Source organism: Oncorhynchus kisutch, linkage group LG21, assembly GCF_002021735.2.
Source record: "Oncorhynchus kisutch isolate 150728-3 linkage group LG21, Okis_V2, whole genome shotgun sequence".
NCBI lineage: Eukaryota > Metazoa > Chordata > Actinopteri > Salmoniformes > Salmonidae > Oncorhynchus > Oncorhynchus kisutch.
The window spans coordinates 47039814-47062040 of NC_034194.2; the positions used below are offsets into that span (position 1 = coordinate 47039814).

The 22227-nt window shown below is 43.4% G+C and overlaps 1 protein-coding gene across 1 annotated transcript; it reads left to right on the plus strand.

The window, feature by feature from the left end:
- Positions 1 to 6066: 6066 nt before the first annotated feature.
- On the plus strand, positions 6067 to 21877 carry rab10 (RAB10, member RAS oncogene family). Its single transcript, XM_031800813.1, has 6 exons — positions 6067 to 6706; positions 8699 to 8759; positions 13134 to 13272; positions 15762 to 15851; positions 19738 to 19839; positions 21100 to 21877. Exons 1-6 carry the CDS (start codon positions 6580 to 6582, stop codon positions 21184 to 21186), a joined length of 606 nt encoding a protein of 201 aa, XP_031656673.1. The 5' UTR covers positions 6067 to 6579; the 3' UTR covers positions 21187 to 21877.
- The last annotated feature ends 350 nt before the right edge of the window (positions 21878 to 22227 follow it).

Sequence of the window (22227 nt, forward strand, 5' to 3'; positions counted from 1 at the left end):
CCGTAAAAGCCTTGATTTCATGCATGTTAACATTAGAAGCCTACTCCCTAAGTTTGTTTTACTCACTGCTTTAGCACATTCTGCCAACCCGGATGTCTTAGCCGTATCTGAATCCTGGCTTAGGAAAACCACCAAAAACCCTGAAATTTCCAACCCTAACTATAACATTTTCCACCAAGATAGAACTGCTAAAGGGGGCGGTGTTGCAATCTACTGCTAGATAGTCTGCAGAGTTCTGTCATGCTATCCAGGTCTGTGCCCAAAAAGTTCAAGATTCTACTTTTAAAAATCCACCTTTCCAGAAACAAGTCTCTCACCGTTGCAGCTTGCTATAGACCACTCTCTGAACCCATATGTGAATTGATTGCCCCCCCATCTATCTTCTGAGCTCATGCTGCTAGTTGATCTAAACTGGGACATGCTTAACACCCCGGCCATCCTACAATCTAAGCTTGATAACCTCAATCTCACACAAATTATCAATGAACCGACCAGGTGCAACCCAAAATCCGTCAACATGGGCACCCTCATAGATGTCATCCTAACTAACTCGCCCTCCAAATACACCTCTGCTGTTTTCAACCAAGATCTCCGTGATCACTGCCTCATTGCCTGCATCCGTAATGGGTCTGCGGTCAAACGACCACCCCTCATCACTGTCAAATGCTCCCTAAAACACTTCTGAGAACAGGCCTTTCTAATTGACCTGGCCGGGGTATCCTGGAATGATATTGACCTCATCCTGTCCGTAGAGGATGCCTGGTTATTCTTTAAAAGTGCCTTCTTCACCATCTTAAATAAGCATGCTCCATTCAAAAAAATGTAGAACTAGGAATAGATATAGCCCTTGGTTCACTCCAGACCTGTCTGCCCTTGACCAGCACAAAAACATCCTGTGGCGTTCTGCATTAGCATCGAATAGCCCCCGTGATATGCACATTTTTAGGGAAGTTAGGAACCATTATACACAGGCAGTTAGGAAAGCTAAGGCTAGCTTTTTCAAACAGAAATGTGCATCCTGTAGTACAAACTCAAAAATGTTCTGGGACACTGAGTCCATGGAGAATAAGAGCACCTCCTCCCAGCTGCCCACTGCACTGAGGCTAGGAAACACTGTCACTACCAATAAATCCACAATAATTGAGAATTTCAACAAGCATTTTTCTACGGCTGGCCATGCTTTCCACCTGGCTACCCCTACCCCGGTCAACAGCCCTGCGCTCCCCACAGCAACTTTCCCAAACCTCCCCCCCTTCTCCTTCACCCAAATCCAGATAGCTGATGTTCTGAAAAAGCTGCAAAATCTGGACCCCTACAGATCAGCAGGGCTAGATAATCTGGACCCCTACAGATCAGCAGGGCTAGATAATCTGGACCCCTACAGATCAGCAGGGCTAGATAATCTGGACCCCTACAGATCAGCAGGGCTAGACAATCTGTACCCTCTCTTTCTAGAATTATCTGCCGAAATTATTGCAACCCCTATTACTAGCCTGTTCAACCTCTCTTTCGTATCGTCTGAGATTCCCATAGATTGGAAAGCTGCCGGGGTCATCCCCCTCTTCAAAGGGGGAGACACTCTAGACCCAAACTACTACAGATCTATATCTATTCTACCCTGCCTTTCAAGGGTCTTTGAAAGCCAAGTTAACAAACAGATTACCGACCATTTCGAATCTCACCGTACCTTCTCCACTCTGCAATCTGGTTTCCAAGCTGGTCATAGGTGCACCTCAGCCACGCTCAAGGTCCTAAACGATATCATAACCGCCATTGATAAGAGACATTACTGTGCAGCCGTATTCATCGACCTGGCTAAGGCTTTCGACTCTGTCAATCGAAACATTCTTATTGGCAGACTCAGCAGCCTTGGTTTCTCAAATGACTGCCTCGCTTGGTTCACCAACTACTTCTCTGATAGAGTTCAGTATGTCAAATCGGAGGGCCTGTTGTCCAGACCTCTGCAAGTCTCTATGGGGGTGCCGCAGGGTTCAATTCTTGGGCCGACTCTCTTCTCTGAATACATTAATGATGTCGCTGGTGCTGCTGGTGATTCTCTGATCCACCTCTACGCAGACAACACCATTCTGTATACATCTGGCCCTTCGTTGTACACTGTGTTAACTAACCTCCAGATGAGCTTCAATGCCGTACAACTCTCCTTCCGTGGCCTCCAACTGCTCTTCAATGCAAGTAAAACTAAATACATGCTCTTCAACTGATCGCTGCCCGCACCTGCCCGCCCGTCCAGCATCACTACTCTGGCCATTTATGACGTAGAATATGTGGACAACTACAAGTACCTTGTATGTTGGTTTATGTAACTCTGTATTGTTGTTAGACTGTAAACTCTCCTTCCAGACATTCAACATCTCCAATCCAAATTTAAATCTAGAATCGGCTTCCTATTTCGCAACAAGGCATCCTTCACTCATGCTGCCAAACATACCCTCGTAAAACTGACCATCCTACCGATCCTTGACTTCGGTGATGTCATTTACAAAAGTAGTCTGTCACAGTGCCATCCGTTTTGTCTCCAAAGCCCCATATACTACCCACCACTGCGACCTGTATGATCTCGTTGGCTGGCCGTCGCTTCATACTCGTCATCAAACCCACTGGCTCCAGGTCATCTACAAGTCTCTGCTAGGTAAAGCCCTGCCTTATCTCAGCTCACTGGTCACCATATCTGCACCCACCCGTAGCACGCGCTCCAGCAGGTATATTTCACTGGTCACCCCTAAAGCCAATTGTTCCTTTGGCCGCCTCCTTCCAGTTCTCTGCTGCCAATGACTGGAACGAACTGCAAAAATCTCTGAAGCTGGAGACTCATATCTCCCTCACTAGCTTTAAGCACCAGCTGTCAGTGCAGCTCACAGATCACTGCACCTGTACATAGCTCATCTGTAAATAGCCCATCCAATCTTCCTCATCCCCATACTGTATTTATTTATTAATCTTGCTCCTTTGCACCCCAGTATCTCAACTTGCACATTAATCTTCTGCACACCTACCATTCCAGTGTTTAATTGCTATATTGTACTTCACCACCATGGCCTATGTATTGCCTTACCTCTCTTATCCTACCTCATCTGCACATGCTGTATATAGACTTTTCTACTGTATTATTGATGTATGTTTGTTTATTCCATGTTTATTCCATGTGTAACTCTGTGTTGTTGTTTGTGTCAAACTGCTTTGCTTTATCTTGGCCAGGTTGCAGTTGTAAATGAGAACTTGTTCTCAACTAGCCTACCTGGTTAAATAAAGGTGTTCTCAACTAGCCTACCTGGTTAAATAAAGGTGTTCTCAACTAGCCTACCTGGTTAAATAAAGGTGTTCTCAACTAGCCTACCTGGTTAAATAAAGGTGTTCTCAACTAGCCTACCTGGTTAAATAAAGGTGTTCTCAACTAGCCTACCTGGTTAAATAAAGGTGTTCTCAACTAGCCTACCTGGTTAAATAAAGGTGTTCTCAACTAGCCTACCTGGTTAAATAAAGGTGTTCTCAACTAGCCTACCTGGTTAAATAAAGGTGTTCTCAACTAGCCTACCTGGTTAAATAAAGGTGTTCTCAACTAGCCTACCTGGTTAAATAAAGGTGTTCTCAACTAGCCTACCTGGTTAAATAAAGGTGTTCTCAACTAGCCTACCTGGTTAAATAAAGGTGTTCTCAACTAGCCTACCTGGTTAAATAAAGGTGTTCTCAACTAGCCTACCTGGTTAAATAAAGGTGTTCTCAACTAGCCTCCCTGGTTAAATAAAGGTGTTCTCAACTAGCCTACCTGGTTAAATAAAGGTGTTCTCAACTAGCCTACCTGGTTAAATAAAGGTGTTCTCAACTAGCCTACCTGGTTAAATAAAGGTGTTCTCAACTAGCCTACCTGGTGAAATGTGCTGAACAGCAATAAAGCTGCATGTTTAATCCTTTGGATCCATTCGGGTAGGATATAGACCCGACCCAATTTTGGATCTGATTCTCTCTCAAATCTGACAAGTTTTGGGTTGGATCTCGTCCACCTCGTATCCGTATTGGATATTGATAAAAAAAAAAAAAAAATGGACCCTTTTGGGATCAGGTAGGAATTTCAAAGGCAGAGCCATTGAGTGCTTCTACCATCTGAATGTAGTCAACTGGGTGGGACTTCCAACTTCTTTGGCTGATCCCTCCTGTTGACCCTGTTGGAGTCATGTCCAACCCAGACATCAGGAGGGATCAGCCAATTGTGACTACATCAAAATGGAGACTGCCTCACTGGCACTGCCCATGCCGTCACAGATACAAAGATGATTCCTCTATATGTCTCTATGAATGGGAGACAAGTTCAGGACATGTTGTTGTGGGATGTCCTGTTTTTACTGTGAATGTTTGTGTGTGTTTGTACTTGGCTGAATGGCCACAGAGCATACCCTGCATGCCAGTGTAACAGATGTATATGTACTCTCCATGCGTTGTGTTTTCTCTAAATAAATCACTTTGGCCAGTGGTCCCAGTTGAGCATCATTTATTTATGTTGTTAAATAGGAAACAGCACGTTAGTTGTGCAGGGCTTAATGGTATTGATGGCTGTCAATGGCAAAATCCCTTGCAACACACAAAAATACAATACAAAATATAACATGTGTAAATACCGGTTGTTAAATAGGAAACAGCACATTAGTTGTGCAGGGCTTAATGGTATTGATGGCTGTCGATGGCAAAATCTGTAGCATGAAGACAACTGTGTTAGCAGTGGGCTTATGTGACCATTACATCGGCGTATGCTAGCTAACACACTTATTTACAGCAATCATATGCCAAAGCACATCCCAGAAAGCCCCTCAATCCCTAACAGGTACCATATACCCGCACATGTATAAATCAGTAACGTACAGCAAATGTATACGTATTGTAAAATAGAAAACAGTAGTCAGAACGTCACCTACCCATTGCATCACATTCTCATACTGGGAAGACCTGATGTTCGCGATCTCCCCCTATCTGCAAGCGGGGCCAATCACAACACACCTTATTGTCATTAGAGTTGAACTAACCAATAAGAATGCTTGAACATTAAATACACATTTCTTTAGAGGCAAGTGGAAACATAACCAACCCTGTTACACCAAGAGGAGTGTAAGAGTGTGTCAGCGCAAGACTGACAGACATGTTTCTCTCTCTGATTAGTGACTGATTGATTAATTGACCAAATTATTGATTGATTGCTCAATGAACAGTCTTGTACACAGGGCAGGACAGGGACAGGACCTATTATCTACACACGGTTGGTCAGTGAACGACTGATGTTAATCCTATACTTCCTGTTGTCAGACTGATGAGTTGTGCATGTTTGGACAAACCCAGAAAGACACTCGTGTTTTTTTTAACAGGACACCCCAGAAAAGATGGAAATGAAAAATATCCCTGTTATGTTTGATGTATTATTATTGGTCTGAATAATAAAAGGCTGTGCCCTGTGGAAAGTACTGAAACTGTACTATGGTAGCAGAATTTAGAGTTACGGAAAATGACTGTGCCATTTACAGGATAATTTATGACATCACTCAGCTTGACTAGCAGATGGGATGTCAAACCTCTGGCCCAACCTCAACCTCAATGTCTGGCCAGCCACCAAACAGCCAACACACCCTGCCCAGAGAGGAAGAGGCAAGAGGTTTCACTCTGGCCAGAATCAGTCTAAAATAAGTCCAAGGTGTTTCTATGGGCTTATTTTGGACCTAAGCTTGTCGCATGCCTACCCGCCATTGGACAACAACTCCCATTGTTAGGATGGAGATATTGGCATCTCGTCATTACATACAGATATCTGCCACGGCCAGCCAAGACGAAAATCCGCGGCCATTTTGGATCAAACAGTTACGATCCACCAGTCAAATGAACTGAGAGTCTGAGTCTGGAAAAGGTCCGGAATGGCCATGCAAAAACATTTGACGTCCCTACATGTCAACCACCCCTTGACAGTTGACAATCTGACCAATCGGGTTCAGCTGTATATTTGACAAGCAGTTCCCAGAGCCAATCGCCAAGCGTAATTTTTTGACAATAGTGTCAGAGAGTAGGCGTGTATGTAAACTAGGGTGTCGCCGAGGTGGCTGTATTCGAAGGCGACAGTCTATTCGGCTAATCATTTGACAAAACAAATAATGTAATAAGATCGGTAATTTGACCTCCAAAAATTTATAATTCTTCTTGATCGAGAGTCCCAAAATGTTTGCAATAACGGGGTATGCCGATCAGTTTAATGAGCTCGGTGGTAGTTTGAAGAAAGAGTAAGTCGGGGAGCCATTTTGTCTCGGCAGGGTGAGAGAAAGAAAAGGGGAATCACACGGGAGAATATTTTTTTATTCACATGCTGTAAGAGAAACGGTTCTGTTTTGGGAAATAACATTAGTTACACATCGGATACGGTTGCGACACTCTACCCTCTGCGATATTTAGTTAACTATCAAACTAACTTGGACATCAACAATATCATAATCACACGCTGATATTCCACCTCTCTGCTCGTAACTCGCGCTGGCTCTCTAGACCTGCGGGAGATAGTTTCTCGTCTGTCCGGTGAACACATCTGGTTTCTCGATGGCGAAGAAGACCTACGACCTGCTCTTCAAGCTCCTGCTGATCGGGGACTCGGGCGTGGGGAAGACCTGCGTGCTGTTCCGGTTCTCAGACGACGCCTTCAACACCACCTTCATCTCCACCATAGGTGAGGTACCGGGACCGGGGGGGGGGGGGGGTGTCGACCCTCTCGGGGCCACAGCTGTTAACTCAACTTTGAGTGTAGTAAATGGGTAGTTAAACGTTATAATGCCAGTCAAGTTAGCCCGTTTGTTTCAGCTGCATTATCCCTGAATTAAAGTCAGTTATTGCTAAAGTTTCACTTAAGCCATTTGTGTGTCTACATACTTGGTCTAGCCATGCTCACGACTGCCAACTAACTAGTCTAGATTTAAAGACATTTAGCTGCCTTTTTACTATTGTAAACCTCCTTGTTTTTCATACCATGTAGCTAAACTGGTGTAACCATGTATCTAGAAATGCCGGCATCGGGGTTGGCACTAATTACCACAGCCACAAAGTCAAATGTCGTAAAAATTCATGCAAACATCATTTATTTTTGGAATTAATTTAAGGTTGGGGTTCGGCATAATGTTAACCGTGTGGTTTAGATTATGGTTAGGTTTAAAATCAGATTTTAAGAAGAGAAATTGCAGAGATGGGCAGGGTTTAGCCGAGGGGATTCGATTAATCTGGCCTGTGCTCCCGGGTAGACGTGTTTTGCAGCGGGTGAACGTTTTGGGGGTTGCCAACCGGACAGTGAGCCAGGTGCCCGTTAGAAGCCCACAACAATGTCAGCTCAAAACAAAACTGATGTAATTAAGCACGTGGAGTAATGAGTGTTTTTGCATGCAAAAGTGACTGCCTTCCCAATGAAAACTAGTTTGAAAATTCAAACGTATACACTACAAAAGTATGTGGACACCCCTGTTGCTGATGGGTGTATAAAATGGAAAACGGCAGTAGAATGGCCGGTACTGAGAAGCTCAGTGACTTTCAGTGTGGAACGGTCGTTAAGACACTAACAGCTTACAGACGGTAGGCAATTAATGTCACAGTTACGAAAACGTAGGACACTGAAGAGGCCTTTCTACTGACTGAGGGCTCCCCTCAGGGGGGGGGGGGGTTGGAGCCCTCAGTCAGTAGAAAGGCCTCTTCAGTGTCCTACGTTTTCATAACTTGCAGGTGCCTTGGTGGAAGAGTGAGAGTCAAGTGTCTACACTGATATTTTCAACCTCTCCCTGACCGAGTCTGTAATGCCTACATGTTTCAAGCAGACCACCGTAGTCCCTGTGCCCAAGAATGTGTAGGTAACCTGCCTAAATGACTACATCAACACCATCATCCCGGAAACCTTTATACCCAATCCGCCCCAACAGATCCACATGTGATTTATACCACATTTATTTACATCAGAATGTTGCAGCTGCAATGTTTGTGTTTCTTAGTTTTATGTGGGCTGCTTGTACAGAGTTGGCCATAGAAGTTTTATATTAGAATATTAACCACATAACAATGATCTTGAGATTCAAAGACGTTATTATAAATTAAACTGTTCTATGAAAACATGCCCTAACTGGCAGATCAGTAGAAATGGTTGGCGCTCGGCTGAAACAGTTTGCTGTCCCCTGGTTGTACCGTATTACTGGCACCTTCAGGAGTGGTCGGGTCGGTAGCAGGTCTCTGAGTCATTTGTGTCTGAATGATTTTGTCAAACAGTGTGCTTAAAGCATCCGACAATCTCTATAGTTGATTTTAATTCAAACACATAGGTGTATATATGAAAAATACACTTAAACATTTTGCGCTTGCTCAAAAGACTTGGGTTGGACAGCCCTACTGTTGACATTCCTGCTTTTAAATGATGCATATATTAAATACCTAATTTCCTGGTTTCTAAAATTGTTACATCTTTTCACATGATGTACAAAACTGAAAGTAAAAAACCAAAATGAAACTTCTGAAGGGGAAGCATAGAAAAATGGCACATAGAATGGATAATACTTATCAGACTGGTTTGCGGTGAGTGACAGATCTATTATTTACATTTCTTTCTGAAATGAGTTGGGTCTGTAACAGACCTTTTAAGGGGCTCTGCTCTATGTTAATGTGCGTTTCTTTGTTTCTGTGTGTTTTCCAGGAATAGACTTCAAGATCAAAACTGTTGAACTCCAAGGAAAGAAGATCAAACTACAGATATGGTGAGTGGAGGAGGTGTAACAGTGACGCATCGGAGCGGTTCAACGCCATCACCACCTGCTACACTGAGTGCATAAAACATTAGGAACACCTGCTCTTTCCATGACAGACTGACCAGGTGAATCCAGGTGAAATCTATGATCCCTTATTGACGTCACTTGTTAAATCCACTTCAATCAGTGTAGATGAAGGGGAGGCGACAGGTTTAAGAAGGCTTTTAAACCTTGAGACATGTATTGTGTATGTGTGTCATTCAGAGGGTGAATGGGCAAGACAAGATTTAGGTGCCTTTGAATGGGGTATGGTAGTAGGTGCCAGGCGCACCGGTTTGTGTCGAGAGCTGCAACGCTGCTGGGTTTTCCGTGCTCAAGAATATTCCACCACCCAAAGGACATCCAACCAACTTGACACAACTGTGGGAAGCAATGGAGTCAACATGGGCCAGCATCTCTGTGGAACGCTTTCAACACCTTGTTGAGTCCCTGATGAATTGAGGTTGTTCTGGGGGCAAAATAAATAAATAATAAATTTAAATAAGTATTAAGACCTTTTACTACTTTCACCTTTGGCAGCGATTACAGTTTCAAGTATTTTTATGTATGACGCTACCAGCTTGGCACACCTGTACTGAGGTTCTCCCATTCTTCTCTGCAGATCCTCTCAATCTCTGTCAGGTTGGATGGGGAGCGTCACTACACAGCTTTTTTCAGGTCTCTCCAGAGTTGTTAGATCAGGTTCAAGTCTGGGCTCTGGCTGGGCCACTCAAGGACATTCAGAGACTTGTCCCGAAGCCACTCATGTGTTGTCTTGGCTTTGTGCTTAGGGTTGTAGTCCTGTTGGAAGGTGAACCTTTGCCCCAGTCAGGTCCTGAGCGCTCTGGAGCAGGTTTTCATCAAGGATCTCTCTGTACTTTGCGCCGTTCATCTTTCCCTTAATCCTGCCTAGTCTTTCATTCCCTGCCGCTGAAAAACATCCCCACAGCATGATGCTACCACCACCATGCTTCACCGTAGGGATGGTGTCAGGTTTCCTCCTGATGTGATGCTTGGCATTCAGGCCAAAGAGTTCAATCTTGGTTTCATCAGTTCAGAGAATCTTGTTTTTTTCCCCCATTGTCTGAGAGTCTTTTTAGGTACCTTTTGGCTTCCGTCTGGCCTCTCTACCATAAAGGCCTGATTGGTATAGTGCTGCAGAGATGGTTGACCTTCTTGAAGGTTCTCTACAGAGGAACTCTGGAGCCCTGTCCTCGTGACAAACACACCCACTGTACACAGTGCATTCAGAAAGCATTTAGGCCCCTTGTCCTTTTTCTCATTAACACACAAGTAATGTGTATTTAGTTATTTTTATATATTCAGTAACAGTCAAACTTTTGGACACCTACTCGTTCAAGGGTTTCTTTATTTTGACTCTTTTCTACATTGTAGAATAATCGTGAAGACATCAAAACTATGAAATAAAACATGAAATCATGTTGTTACCACAAAAGTGTTAAACAAATCAAAATATATTTTAGTAGCCACCCTTTGCTTCGATGACAGCTTTGCACACTCTTGGCATTCTCTCAACCAGCTTCATGAGGTAGTCACCTGGAATGCATTTCAATTAACAGGTGTGCTTGTTAAAAGTTAATTTGTGGAATTTCTTTCCTTATTGCGTTTGAGTTGATCAGTTGTGTTGTGACAAGGCAGGGGTGGTATACAGAAGACAGCCCTATTTGGTAAAAGACCAAGTCCATATTATGTCAAGAACAGATCAAATAAGCAAAGAAAAATGGCAGTCCATCATTACTTCAAGACATGAAGGCCAGTCAATACGGAACATTTCAGGAACTTTGACATTTCTTCAAGTGCAGTCACAAAAACCATCAAGCACTATGATGAAACTGTCTCTCATGAGGACCGCCACAGGAAAGACCCTGAGTTACCTCTGCTGCAGAGGATAAGTTCATTAGATTTACTCGCCTCAGATTGCAGCCCAAATAAATGCTTCACGGAGTTAAGTTAAGACACATCTCAACATCAACTGTTCAGAGGAGACTTCGTGAATCAGGCCTTCATGGTCGAAGTTGCTGCAAAAAAAAACACTACTAAAGAACACCAATAAGAAGAAGAGACATGCTTGGGCCAAGAAACACAAGCAATGGACGTTAGACAGGTGGAAATCTGTTCTTTAGTCTAATGAGACCAAATGTGAGATTTTTGGTTCCAACATTGTGTCTATGTGAGACGCAGAGTAGGTGAATGGATGAGCTCCACGTGTGTGGTTCCCACCATGAAGCATGGAGGAGGTGGTGTGATGGTGCTTTGCTGGTGACACTCAGTGATTCATTTAGAATTCATGGCACACTTAACCAGCATGGCTACCACAGCATTCTGCAGCGATATGTCATGCCATCTGGTTTGGGACGAGTGGGACTGTCATTTGTTTTTCAACAGGACAATGACCCAAAACACCTCCAGGTTGTTTAAGGGCTATTTGACCAAGAAGGAGAGTGATGGAGTGCTGCATCAGATGACTTGGCCTCCACAATCACCCGACCTCGAATCAATTTGGATGACTTGGACCACAGAGTGAAGGAAAGGCAGCCAACAAGTGCTCAGCATATGTGGGAACTCCTTCAAGACTGTTGAAAAAGCATTCCTCATGAAGATGCTTGACAGAATGCCAGGTGTTTAAAAAGTGTGCAAAGCTGTCAAGGCAAAGGGTGGCTACTTTGAATAATCTTTTTTGGTTACAACATGATTACATATGTGTTATTTCATAGTTTTGATGTCTTCACTAGTATTCTACAATGTAGAAAATAGTCCAATTAAAAAACCTTGAATGAGTAGGTTGTCAAACGTGTGTGTGTGTGTGTATCTGTATATACAGTTGAAGTCAGAAGTTCACATACACCTTAGCCAAATGCATTTAAAAAACAATCCCTGTCTTAGGTCAGTTAGGATCACCACTTTATTTTAAGAATGTGAAATGTCAGAATAATAGTAGAGAGAGTGATTTATTTCAGCTTTTATTTATTAATTGTAGACTTCCAAGTCTGGTTCATCCTCAGGAGCAATTTCCAAACACCTGAAGGTACCATGTTCGCCTGTACAAACAATAGTACGCAAGTATAAACACCATGGGACCACACAGCCGTCGTATCAGGAAGGAGACGCATTCTGTCTTCTAGAAATGAACGTACTTTGGTTTGAAAAGTGCAAATCAATCCCAGAACAACAGCAAAGGACCTTGTGAAGATGCTGGAGGAAACGGGTACAAAAGTATCTATATCCACAGTAAAAACGAGTCCTATATCGACATAACCTGAAAGGCCGCTCAGCAAGGAAGAAGCCTCTCTTCCAATACCGCCATAAAAAAGCCAGACTACAGTTTGCAACTACACCATCCCAACGGTGAAGCACGGGGATGGCAGCATCGTGTTGTGGGGGTGCTTTGCTGCAGGAGGGACTGGTGCACTTCACAAAATAGATGGCATCATGAGGAGGAAAATTACGTGGATATATTGAAGCAACATCTTAAGACATCAGTCAGGAACTTAATGCTTTGTCGCAAATGGATCTTCCAAATGGACAATGACCCCAAGCATACTTCCAAAGTTGTGGCAAAATGGCTTAAAGACAACAAAGTCAAGGTATTGGAGTGGCCATCACAAAGCCCTGACCTCAATCCCCCAAAAATTTTGTTGGCAGAACTGAAAATGTGTGTGCGAGCAAGGAGGCCTACAAACCTGACTCAGTTACACCAGCTCTGTCAGGAGGAATGGGCCAAAATTCACCCAACTTATTGTGGGAAGCTTGTGGAAGGCTACCCGAAATATTTGACCCAACTTAAACAATTTAAAGGCAATGCTACCAAATACTATTTGAGCGCATGTAAACTTCTGACCCACTGGGAATGTGATGAAAAAAATAAAAGCTGTAATAAATCATTATCTCTACTATTATTCTGACATTTCACATTCTTATAATGAAGTGGTGATCCTAAGACAGGGAATTTCTACTAGGATTAAATGTCAGGAATTGTGAAAAACTGAGTTTAAATGTATTTTGCTAAGGTGTATGTAAACTTCTGACTTCAACTGTATATAATGTGTTTAACAGGGACACTGCTGGTCAGGAGAGGTTTATATATAATGTGTTTAACAGGGACACTGCTGGTCAGGAGAGGTTTATATATAATGTGTTTAACAGGGACACTGCTGGTCAGGAGAGGTTTATATATAATGTGTTTAACAGGGACACTGCTGGTCAGGAGAGGTTTATATATAATGTGTTTAACAGGGACACTGCTGGTCAGGAGAGGTTTATATATAATGTGTTTAACAGGGACACTGCTGGTCAGGAGAGGTTTATATATAATGTGTTTAACAGGGACACAGCTGGTCAGGAGCGGTTCCACACCATCACCACGTCCTACTACCGAGGCGCCATGGGCATCATGCTGGTCTATGACATCACCAACGCCAAGAGCTTCGAGAACATCAGCAAGTGGCTCCGCAACATCGACGAGGTACACACACGGACATATTCCCACACACATATAGATAGAGATACAGTTAAGAATGTGAAATGTCAGAAGAGTCATTTATTTCAGCTTTTATTTCTTTCATCACATTCCCAGTGCGTCAGAAGTTTACATACACTCAATTAGTATTTGGTAGCATTGCCTTTAAATTGTTTAACTTGGGTCAAATATTTCGGGTAGCCTTCCACAAGCTTCCCACAATAAGTTTGGGGAATTTTGGCCCATTCCTCCTGACAGAGCTGGTGTAAATGAGTCAGGTTTGTAGGCCTCCTTGCTCGCACACACATTTTCAGTTCTGTCCACAAATTTTCAATAGGATTGAGGTCAGGGCTTTGTGATGGCCACTCCAATACCTTGACTTTGTTGTCCTTATGCCATTTTTCCACAACTTTGGAAGTATGCTTGGGGTCATTGTCCATTTGGAAGACCCGTGTGCGACCAAGATTGAACTTTCTGACTGTCTTTTTACTGTTGTTTTATTTCTTGACCTACCTATTGTTCACCTAACACCTTTTTTGCACTATTGGTTAGAGCCTGTATGTAAGCATTTCACTGTAAGGTCTACTACACCTGTTGTATTCAGCATTTCACTGTAAGGTCTACCTACACCTGTTATATTCGGTGCACATGACAAATAAACTTTCATTTGATGTCTTGAGTTGTTGCTTCGATATATCCACATAATTTTCATCCTCATGATGCCACCTATTTTGTGAAGTGCACCAGTCCCTCCTGCAGCAAAGCACCCCCACAACATGATGCTACCACCCCTGTGCTTCACGGTTGGGATGATGTTCTTCGGCTTGCAAGCCTCCCCCTTTTTCCTCCAGACATAACGATGGTCATTATGGCCAAACAGTTCTATTTTTGGTTCATCAGACCAGAGGACATTTCTCCAAAAAGTACGATCTTTGACCCCCTGTGCAGTTGCAAACCGTAGTCTGGCTTTTTATGGCGGTTTTGGAGCAGTGGCTTCTTCCTTGCTGAGCTGCCTTTCAGGTTATGTCGATATAGGACTTGTTTTACTGTGGATATAGATATTCTCTACCGGTTTCCTCCAGCATCTTCACAAGGTCCTTTGCTGTTGTTCTGGGATTGATTTGCACTTTTCACAACAAAGTATGTTCATCTCTAGGAGACAGAACGTGTCTCCTTCCTGAGCGGTATGACGCCTGCGTGGTCCCATGGTGTTTATACTTGCGTACTATTGTTTGTACAGATGAACATAGTACCTTCAGGTGTTTGGAAATTGCTCCCAAGGATGAACCAGACTTGTGGAGGTATACATTTATTTTTCTGCCTGATTTCTTTTGATTTTCCCATGATGTCAAACAAAGAGGCACTGAGTTTGAAGGTAGGCCTTGAAATACATCCACAGGTACTCCTCCTATCGACTCAAATTATGTAAATTAGCCTATCAGAAGCTTCTAAAGCCATGGCATAATTTTCTAGAATTTTCCAAGCTGCTTAAAGGCACAGTCAACTTAGTGTATGTAACTTCTGACCCACTGGAATTGTGATACAGTGAAATAATCTGTCTGTACACAATTGTTGTAAAAATGACTTGTGTCATGCACAAAGTAGATGTCCTAACCGAGTAGATGTCCTAAGGCATTTGTGGAGTGTTTGAAAAACGAGATTTAGTTACTCCAACCTAAGTGTATGTAAACTTCTGACTTCAAGTGTGTGTGTACAAAATATAAAACATCAGTTTCCAGCTGCAATAGAAATTTACAACATTAACAATGTCTACACGGTTTCTGATCAATTTGATGTTATTTTAATGGAAGAAAAAAAAGTGCTTTTCTTTCAATAACAAGGACATTTCTAAGTGATTCCAAACTGTTGAATGGTAGTGTGTACACACTAATATATCTCTCTATCTATCTCACATACATGTTATATAGTTGTGGAGAGAGAATCTTGCTAAAGCGTTCACTGCCTCATTCAGAGGGCCAGATGGGGTTAGTCTGTACTATGATGGGGTTAGTCTGTACTATGATGGGGTTAGTCTGTACTATGATGGGGTTAGTCTGTACTATGATGGGGTTAGTCTGTACTATGATGGGGTTAGTCTGTACTATGATGGGGTTAGTCTGTACTATGATGGGGTTAGTCTGTACTATGATGGGGTTAGTCTGTACTATGATGGGGTTAGTCTGTACTGTGATGGGGTTAGTCTGTACTATGATGGGGTTAGTCTGTACTGTGATGGGGTTAGTCTGTACTGTGATGGGGTTAGTCTGTACTGTGATGGGGATTGTCTGTACTGTGATGGGGTTAGTCTGTACTGTGATGGGGTTTGTCTGTACTATGATGGGGTTAGTTAGTACAGACTAACTAACCCCATCATCGTACAGACTAACTAACCCCAACACACAGTGCAGACTGTTGGGCAAGGTCAGTCTGTACGACGATGCGTCGGGGTGTGATGTGTTGGGGTTCGAGTTAGTCTGTAATATGATGTGTTTCAGCATGCCAACGAGGACGTGGAGAGAATGCTGCTAGGCAACAAGTGTGACATGGAGGACAAGAGGGTGGTACCAAAAGCCAAGGGAGAGCAGGTGAGACACACAATCGTTTCAATAGACTCCATGTTGTATTAACAGTAAACTTTCAGCCTGTCAGAACGTTGCCAGGCGTCGCCTTTAGCATGTCAACCTGCAATGTGCAGCAAACGCTGATATATAGATATGATTAAAAAAAAAAGTTACTGCACCATTTATCATATCTAGGATTCATTGCTTGAATAAATATTTGTGGAAATATATATATTTAAACAAAATAACAACAGTAGTTATTTGTTTAGATAATCAATGATATGTTTTGTATAATTCTATCAATCAAATGTATTTATAAAGCCCTTCTTATATCTGCTGATATCTCAAAGTGCTGTACAGAAATCAAGCCTAAAACCCCAAACAGCAAGCAATGCAGGTGTAGAAGTACGGTGGCTAGGAAAAACTCCCTAGAAAGGCCAGAACCTAGGAAAAAACCTAGAGAGGAACCAGGCTCTGAGGGGTGGCCAGTCCTCTTCTGGCTCTTCTGGCTGTGCCGGGTGGAGATTATAACAGAACATGGCCAAGATGTTCAAATGTTCATAGATGACCAGCAGGGTCAGATAATAATAATCACAGTAGTTGTCGACGGTGCAACAGGTCAGCACCTCAGGAGTAAATGTCAGTTGGCTTTTCATAGCCGATCATTCAGAGTATCTCTACCACTCCTGCTGTCTCTACAGAGTTGAAAACAGCAGGTCTGGGACAGGTAGCACGTCCGGTGAACAGGTCAGGGATCCATAGCCGCAGGCAGAACAGTTGAAACTGGAGCAGCAGCACGGCCAGGTGGACTGAGGACAGCAAGGAGTCATCATGCCAGGTAGTCCTGAGGCATGGTCCTAGGGCTCAGGTCCTCCTCCTCCGAGAGAGAATTAGAGAGAGCCGTCTTAAATTCACACAGGACACCGGCGGATAAGACAGGAGAAATACTCCAGATATAACAAACTGACCCTAGCCCCCCGACACAAACTACTGCAGCATAAATACTGGAGGCTGAGACAGGAGGGGTCAGGAAACACTGTGGCCCCGTCTGACGATACCGCCAGACAGGGCCAAACAGTCAAGATATAACCCCACCCACTTTGCCAAAACACAGCCCCCCACACCACTAGAGGGATATCTTCAACCACCAACTAACTATCCTGAGACAAGGCCGAGTATAGGCCACAAAGATCTCCGCCACACCACAAACCTGAGGGGAGGGGGGTGGGCAACCCAGACAGGAAGACCACGTAAGTGACTCAACCCACTCAAGTGACGCACCCCTTCTAGGGACAGCTTGGAAGAGTGCCGGTGACTCAGCCCCTGTAATAGCGAATCCCAGTGGAGAGAGGGGAACCGGCCAGGCAGAGACAGCAAGGGAGGTTCGTCGCTCCAGTGCCTTTCCGTTTACCTTCACACTTCTGGGCCAGACTACACTCAATCATAGGATCTACTGAAAAGATGAGTCTTAAATAAAGACTTAAAGGTTGAGACCGAGTCTCACTCACTAATATGTTTTGGTTCTAGTCAGGATTCTAGCAGCCGTATTTAGCACTAACTGAAGTTTATTTTGTGCTTTATCCGGGTAGCCGGAAAGTAGAGCATTGCAGTAGTCTAACCTAGAAGTGACAAAAGCATGGATTCATTTTTCTGCATCATTTTTGGACAAAGATTTTTGCAATGTTACGTAGATGGAAAAAAGCTGTCCTTGAAACAGTCTTGATATGTTCGTCAAAAGAGAGATCAGGGTCCAGGGTAACACTGAGGACCTGCACAGTTTTATTTGAGACGACTGTACAACTATCAAGATTAATTGTCAGATTCAACAGAAGATCTCTTTGTTTCTTGGGACCTAGAACAAGCATCTCTGTTTTGTCCAAGTTTAAAAGTAGAACATTTGCTGCTCTCCACTCCTTATATCTGAAACACAGGCTTCCAGGGAGGGCAATTTTGGGGCTTCACCATGTTTCAACGAAATATACAGCTGTGTGTCGTCCGCATAGCACTGAAAGTTAACATTATGTTTCCGAATGACATCCCCAAGAGGTAAAATATATAGTGAAAATAATAGTGGTCCTAAATCGGAGCCTTGAGGAACACTGAAATTTACAGTTGATTTGTCAGAGGACAAACGGATATTTTTCTGACAGATAAGATCTAAACCAGGCCAGAACTTTTGGGTTTCCAATCTCTCCAAAAGAATGTGGTGATCGATGGTATCAAAAGCAGCACTAAGGTCTAGGAGCACGAGGACAGATGCAGAGCCTCGGTCTGATGTCATTACAAGGTCATTTACCACCTTCACAAGTGCAGTCTCAGCGCTATGATGGGGTCATAAACCAGACTGAAGAGTATCGTATACATTGTTGGTCTTCAGGAAGGCAGTGAGTTGCTGCGGAACAGCTTTTTCAAAAAAGATATAGAGGAATGGGAGATTCGATATAGGCCAACTCTTTGGGTTGTCAGAGAATTTATAGCACAGCTTTTGATGCTCCTTGGTTGGGGTCTGAGCAGATTATTTGTTGCAATTGCAAATGTGATAAAATGGTGGTCCGATAGTCCAGGATTATGAGAAAAACATTAAGATCCACCACATTTATTCCATGGGACAGAACTAGGTCCAGAGTATGACTGTGACAGTGAGTAGGTCCAGAGACATGTTGGACAAAACCCACCTAGTTGATGATGGCTCCGAAAGCCTTTTGGAGTGGGTCTGTGGACTTCTCCGTGTGAATATTAAAGTCACCAAAAATTGGAATATTATCTGCCATGACTACAAGATACGATAGGATTTCAGGGAACTACTTTCGTTTGACAAAGTAGAAATGAAAAAGATTATAATATAACCGTCCAGGTTGGTGAAATGTTTTGCTGAATTCCTAAACAAAAGCACCATTGCATGAACTGTAAAGAATGAATTGCATAAAGAAATAGCATATTTTACATTTATTATGTTAAAAAAAGCTTATGTTATTATGTTACAAATGTTTGCTTAGTAGCCAAAGCCGCTGCGGGAGTGGTAATGTGCCGAATGCAGGGATATTCTAGGAAAAAGTGACTTTTGGAAATAGAGCTGCACCTATTGAATTATGAGTAATTTGATGTGTTTTATAAAAGACTTCTATAATCACAATGTTTTATCTGCATGTGACTTTGAAGGAGGATTTGATACTGTGTTGCTCCTTTCTCTGCATCTTATCCGATGCATCCATCTCTTCATCTACAATTTGACAACTGATAATATTGTCACTCATCAGATTATTGTCCATTTAATATTGTCTATAGGTTCTTTTATGTGTGATTGTTTTCGGTGTAGTTTTGATTGGCTGACTGGCATCGTTTCAACTTGGATCAAGTCAAGGATATGTTTTGCATTATTCTAAAGGCCTTCTGCAACAAGTAGCCTGTTTTTATTTCCCTTACAATAAATTAGATTAGTAGAGGAATTACAGTAAACCAAGCAGCAAAGAACGGCTTCTTTTTACCAAGTAAAACGTCAAAGATAATGTTATCATTCTGCAAGGCGAGCTGTCAAAACGTAAAAGATAATGTTATCATTCTGCAAGGCGAGCTGTCAAAACGTAAAAGATAATGTTATCATTCTGCAAGGCGAGCTGTCAAACCTCATTACACTATTGTTCTAAATTAAATCAACCTTATCATTCAGTTAGGCCTAATTTTAAATTAGATTGTGAATCAAACTTGCACAATTATCGCCCATTCCGTCCATTTGTCATTCATTCAGTGGGCATCGTTTTCTTCGCTGGATAATCAAGGATATGTTTTGCATTATTCTATTTTTCTGAAGGTCTACTGCAACACGTTGCATGTGTTTGTTTCCCTTACAGTACATTTGTTATAGAGTTATAGTAAATAATCAGTCATGTCCTCCTCTTTCACTCTCTCTCAGATTGCCAGAGAACATGGTATTAGATTTTTTGAGACGAGTGCCAAGGCCAACATCAGCATCGAGAAGGCTTTCCTCACACTAGCAGAAGACATCCTCAGAAAGGTTGGTGGTGTTAGTATCTGTAGCATGTGTATATGTACACTACCAGTCAACAGTCTGGACACATCGACTCATTCCAGGGTTCTTCTTTATTTGACTCTTTTCTACATTGTAGAATAATAGTGAAGACATCAAAACTATAAAATAACACATGGAATCATGTAGTAACCAACAAAGTATTAAACAAATCCTAAATATATTTGAGATTCTTCAAAGTAGCCACCCTTTGCCTTGATGACAGCTTGGCACACTCTTGGCATTCTCTCAACCGGCTTCAGGAGGTAGTCACCTGGAATAGGTGCACCTTGTTAAAAGTTAATTTGTGGATTTGCAGTCCAAATAAATGTTTCACAGAGTTCAAGTTCAAGGAGACTGCATGAATCAGGCCTTCATGGTCGAATTGCTGCAAATAAACCACTACTAAAGGACACCAATAAGAAGAAGAGACATGCTTGGGCCAAGAAACACGAGCATTGGACATTAGACCAGTGGAAGTCTGTCCTTTGGTCTGATGAGTCCAAATGTGCTATTTTTGGTTCCAATCGACGTGTTTGTGAGACGTCGAGTAGGTGAACGGATGATAGGTGAACGGATGATCTCCACATGTGTGGTTCCCACCTTGAAGCATGGAGGAGGAGGTGTGTGGGTGCTTTGCTGTTGACACTGTCGTGATTTATTTAAGAGAGAAGGCACACTTAACCAGCATAGCTACCACAGCATTCTGCAGTGATACGCTAAACCATCTGGTTTGGCCTTAGTTCCACTATTATTTGTTTTTCAACAGGACAATGACCCAACCAACACACCTCCAGGTTGTGTAAGGGCTATTTTACCAAGAAGGAGAGTGATGGAGTGCTGCATCAGATGACCTGTCCTCCACAATCACCCAACATCGACTCAATTCGGATGGTTTGGGATGAGTTGGACCTCGGATTGAAGAAAACGCAGCGAACAAGTGCTCAGCATATGTGGGAACTCCTTCAAGACTGTTGGAAAAGCATTCCTCATGAAGCTGGTTGAGAGAATTCAAGAGTGTGCAAAGCTGTCAAGGCAAAGGGTGGCTACTTTGAAGAATCTAAAATATATTTTGATTTGTTTAACACATTTGTGGTTACTACATGATTCCATATGTGTTTCATAGTTTTGATGTCTTAACTATTATTCTACAACGTAGAAAATAGTCCAAATGAATCAGTGATGATGATGGTGGTGTAAGCAATGTTTGTATATATAATGTGTGTGTAACGTGGGTGTGTGTTGCAGACGCCCGTCAAAGAGCCCAACAGTGAAAACGTGGACATCAGCGGTGGGAGTGGAGTCACAGGATGGAAGAGCAAGTGCTGCAGTTAGAACAGCCCTCTGTCCCTCCCTCACACACACTGACATGCACACTCTTTATCTCTAGTAGCTAACTCTCTAATACTCATCCCCTCGATCTTTTGTCATCAATTCTCTTGACCAATTCTCTCTCCTCCCCTGTCCCCTCTCTCTTCTCCCCTGTCCCTTCTCTCTCTCTTCTCCCCTGTCCCTTCTCTCTCTCTCTCCCCTGTCCCCCTCTCTCTCTTCTCCCCTGTCCCTCTCTCTCTCTTCTCCCCTGTCCCTTCTCTCTCTCTTCTCCCTGTCCCCTCTCTCTCTCTTCTCCCCTGTCCCTTCTCTCTCTCTTCTCCCCTGTCCCTTCTCTCTCTCTTCTCCCCTGTCCCTTCTCTCTCTCTTCTCCCCTGTCCCTTCTCTCTCTCTTCTCCCCTGTCCCCTTCTCTCTCTCTTCTCCCTGTCCCTTCTCTCTCTCCTTCTCCCTGTCCCTTCTCTCTCTCTTCTCCCCTGTCCCTTCTCTCTCTCTTCTCCCCTGTCCCTTCTCTCTCTCTTCTCCCCTGTCCCTTCTCTCTCTCTTCTCCCTGTCCCTTCTCTCTCTCTTCTCCCCTGTCCCTTCTCTCTCTCTTCTCCCCTGTCCCTTCTCTCTCTCTTCTCCCCTGTCCCTTCTCTCTCTCTTCTCCCCTGTCCCTTCTCTCTCTCTTCTCCCCTGTCCTTCTCTCTCTCTTCTCCCTGTCCTTCTCTCTCTCTTCTCCCCTGTCCCTCTCTCTTCTCCCCTGTCCCTTCTCTCTCTCTTCTCCCCTGTCCTTCTCTCTCTCTTCTCCACCTGTCCCCTTCTCTCTCTCTTCTCCCCTGTCCCTTCTCTCTCTCTTCTCCCTGTCCCTTCTCTCTCCTCTTCTCCCTTCCCCTTCCCTCCTCTCCCTGTCCTTCTCTCTCTCTCCCCTGTCCCCTTCTCTCTCTCTCTCCCCTGTCCCTCTGTCCCCTCTCCTCCTGTCCCTCTCTCCCCTGTCCCCTCTCTCTCCTCTCCCTGTCCCTCTCTCTCTCCTCCCATGTCCCTCTCTCTCTCCTCCCCTGTCCCTCTCT

Bases quoted from the DNA above. Each gene is read 5' to 3' on its own strand.
- rab10 (XM_031800813.1), top strand. From the start codon at position 6,580: ATGGCGAAGAAGACCTACGACCTGCTCTTCAAGCTCCTGCTGATCGGG. The intron at 8,760-13,133 runs GTGAGTGGAGGA...TGTGTTTAACAG, and splicing joins AAGATCAAACTACAGATATG to GGACACAGCTGGTCAGGAGC. The intron at 13,273-15,761 runs GTACACACACGG...GATGTGTTTCAG, and splicing joins GGCTCCGCAACATCGACGAG to CATGCCAACGAGGACGTGGA.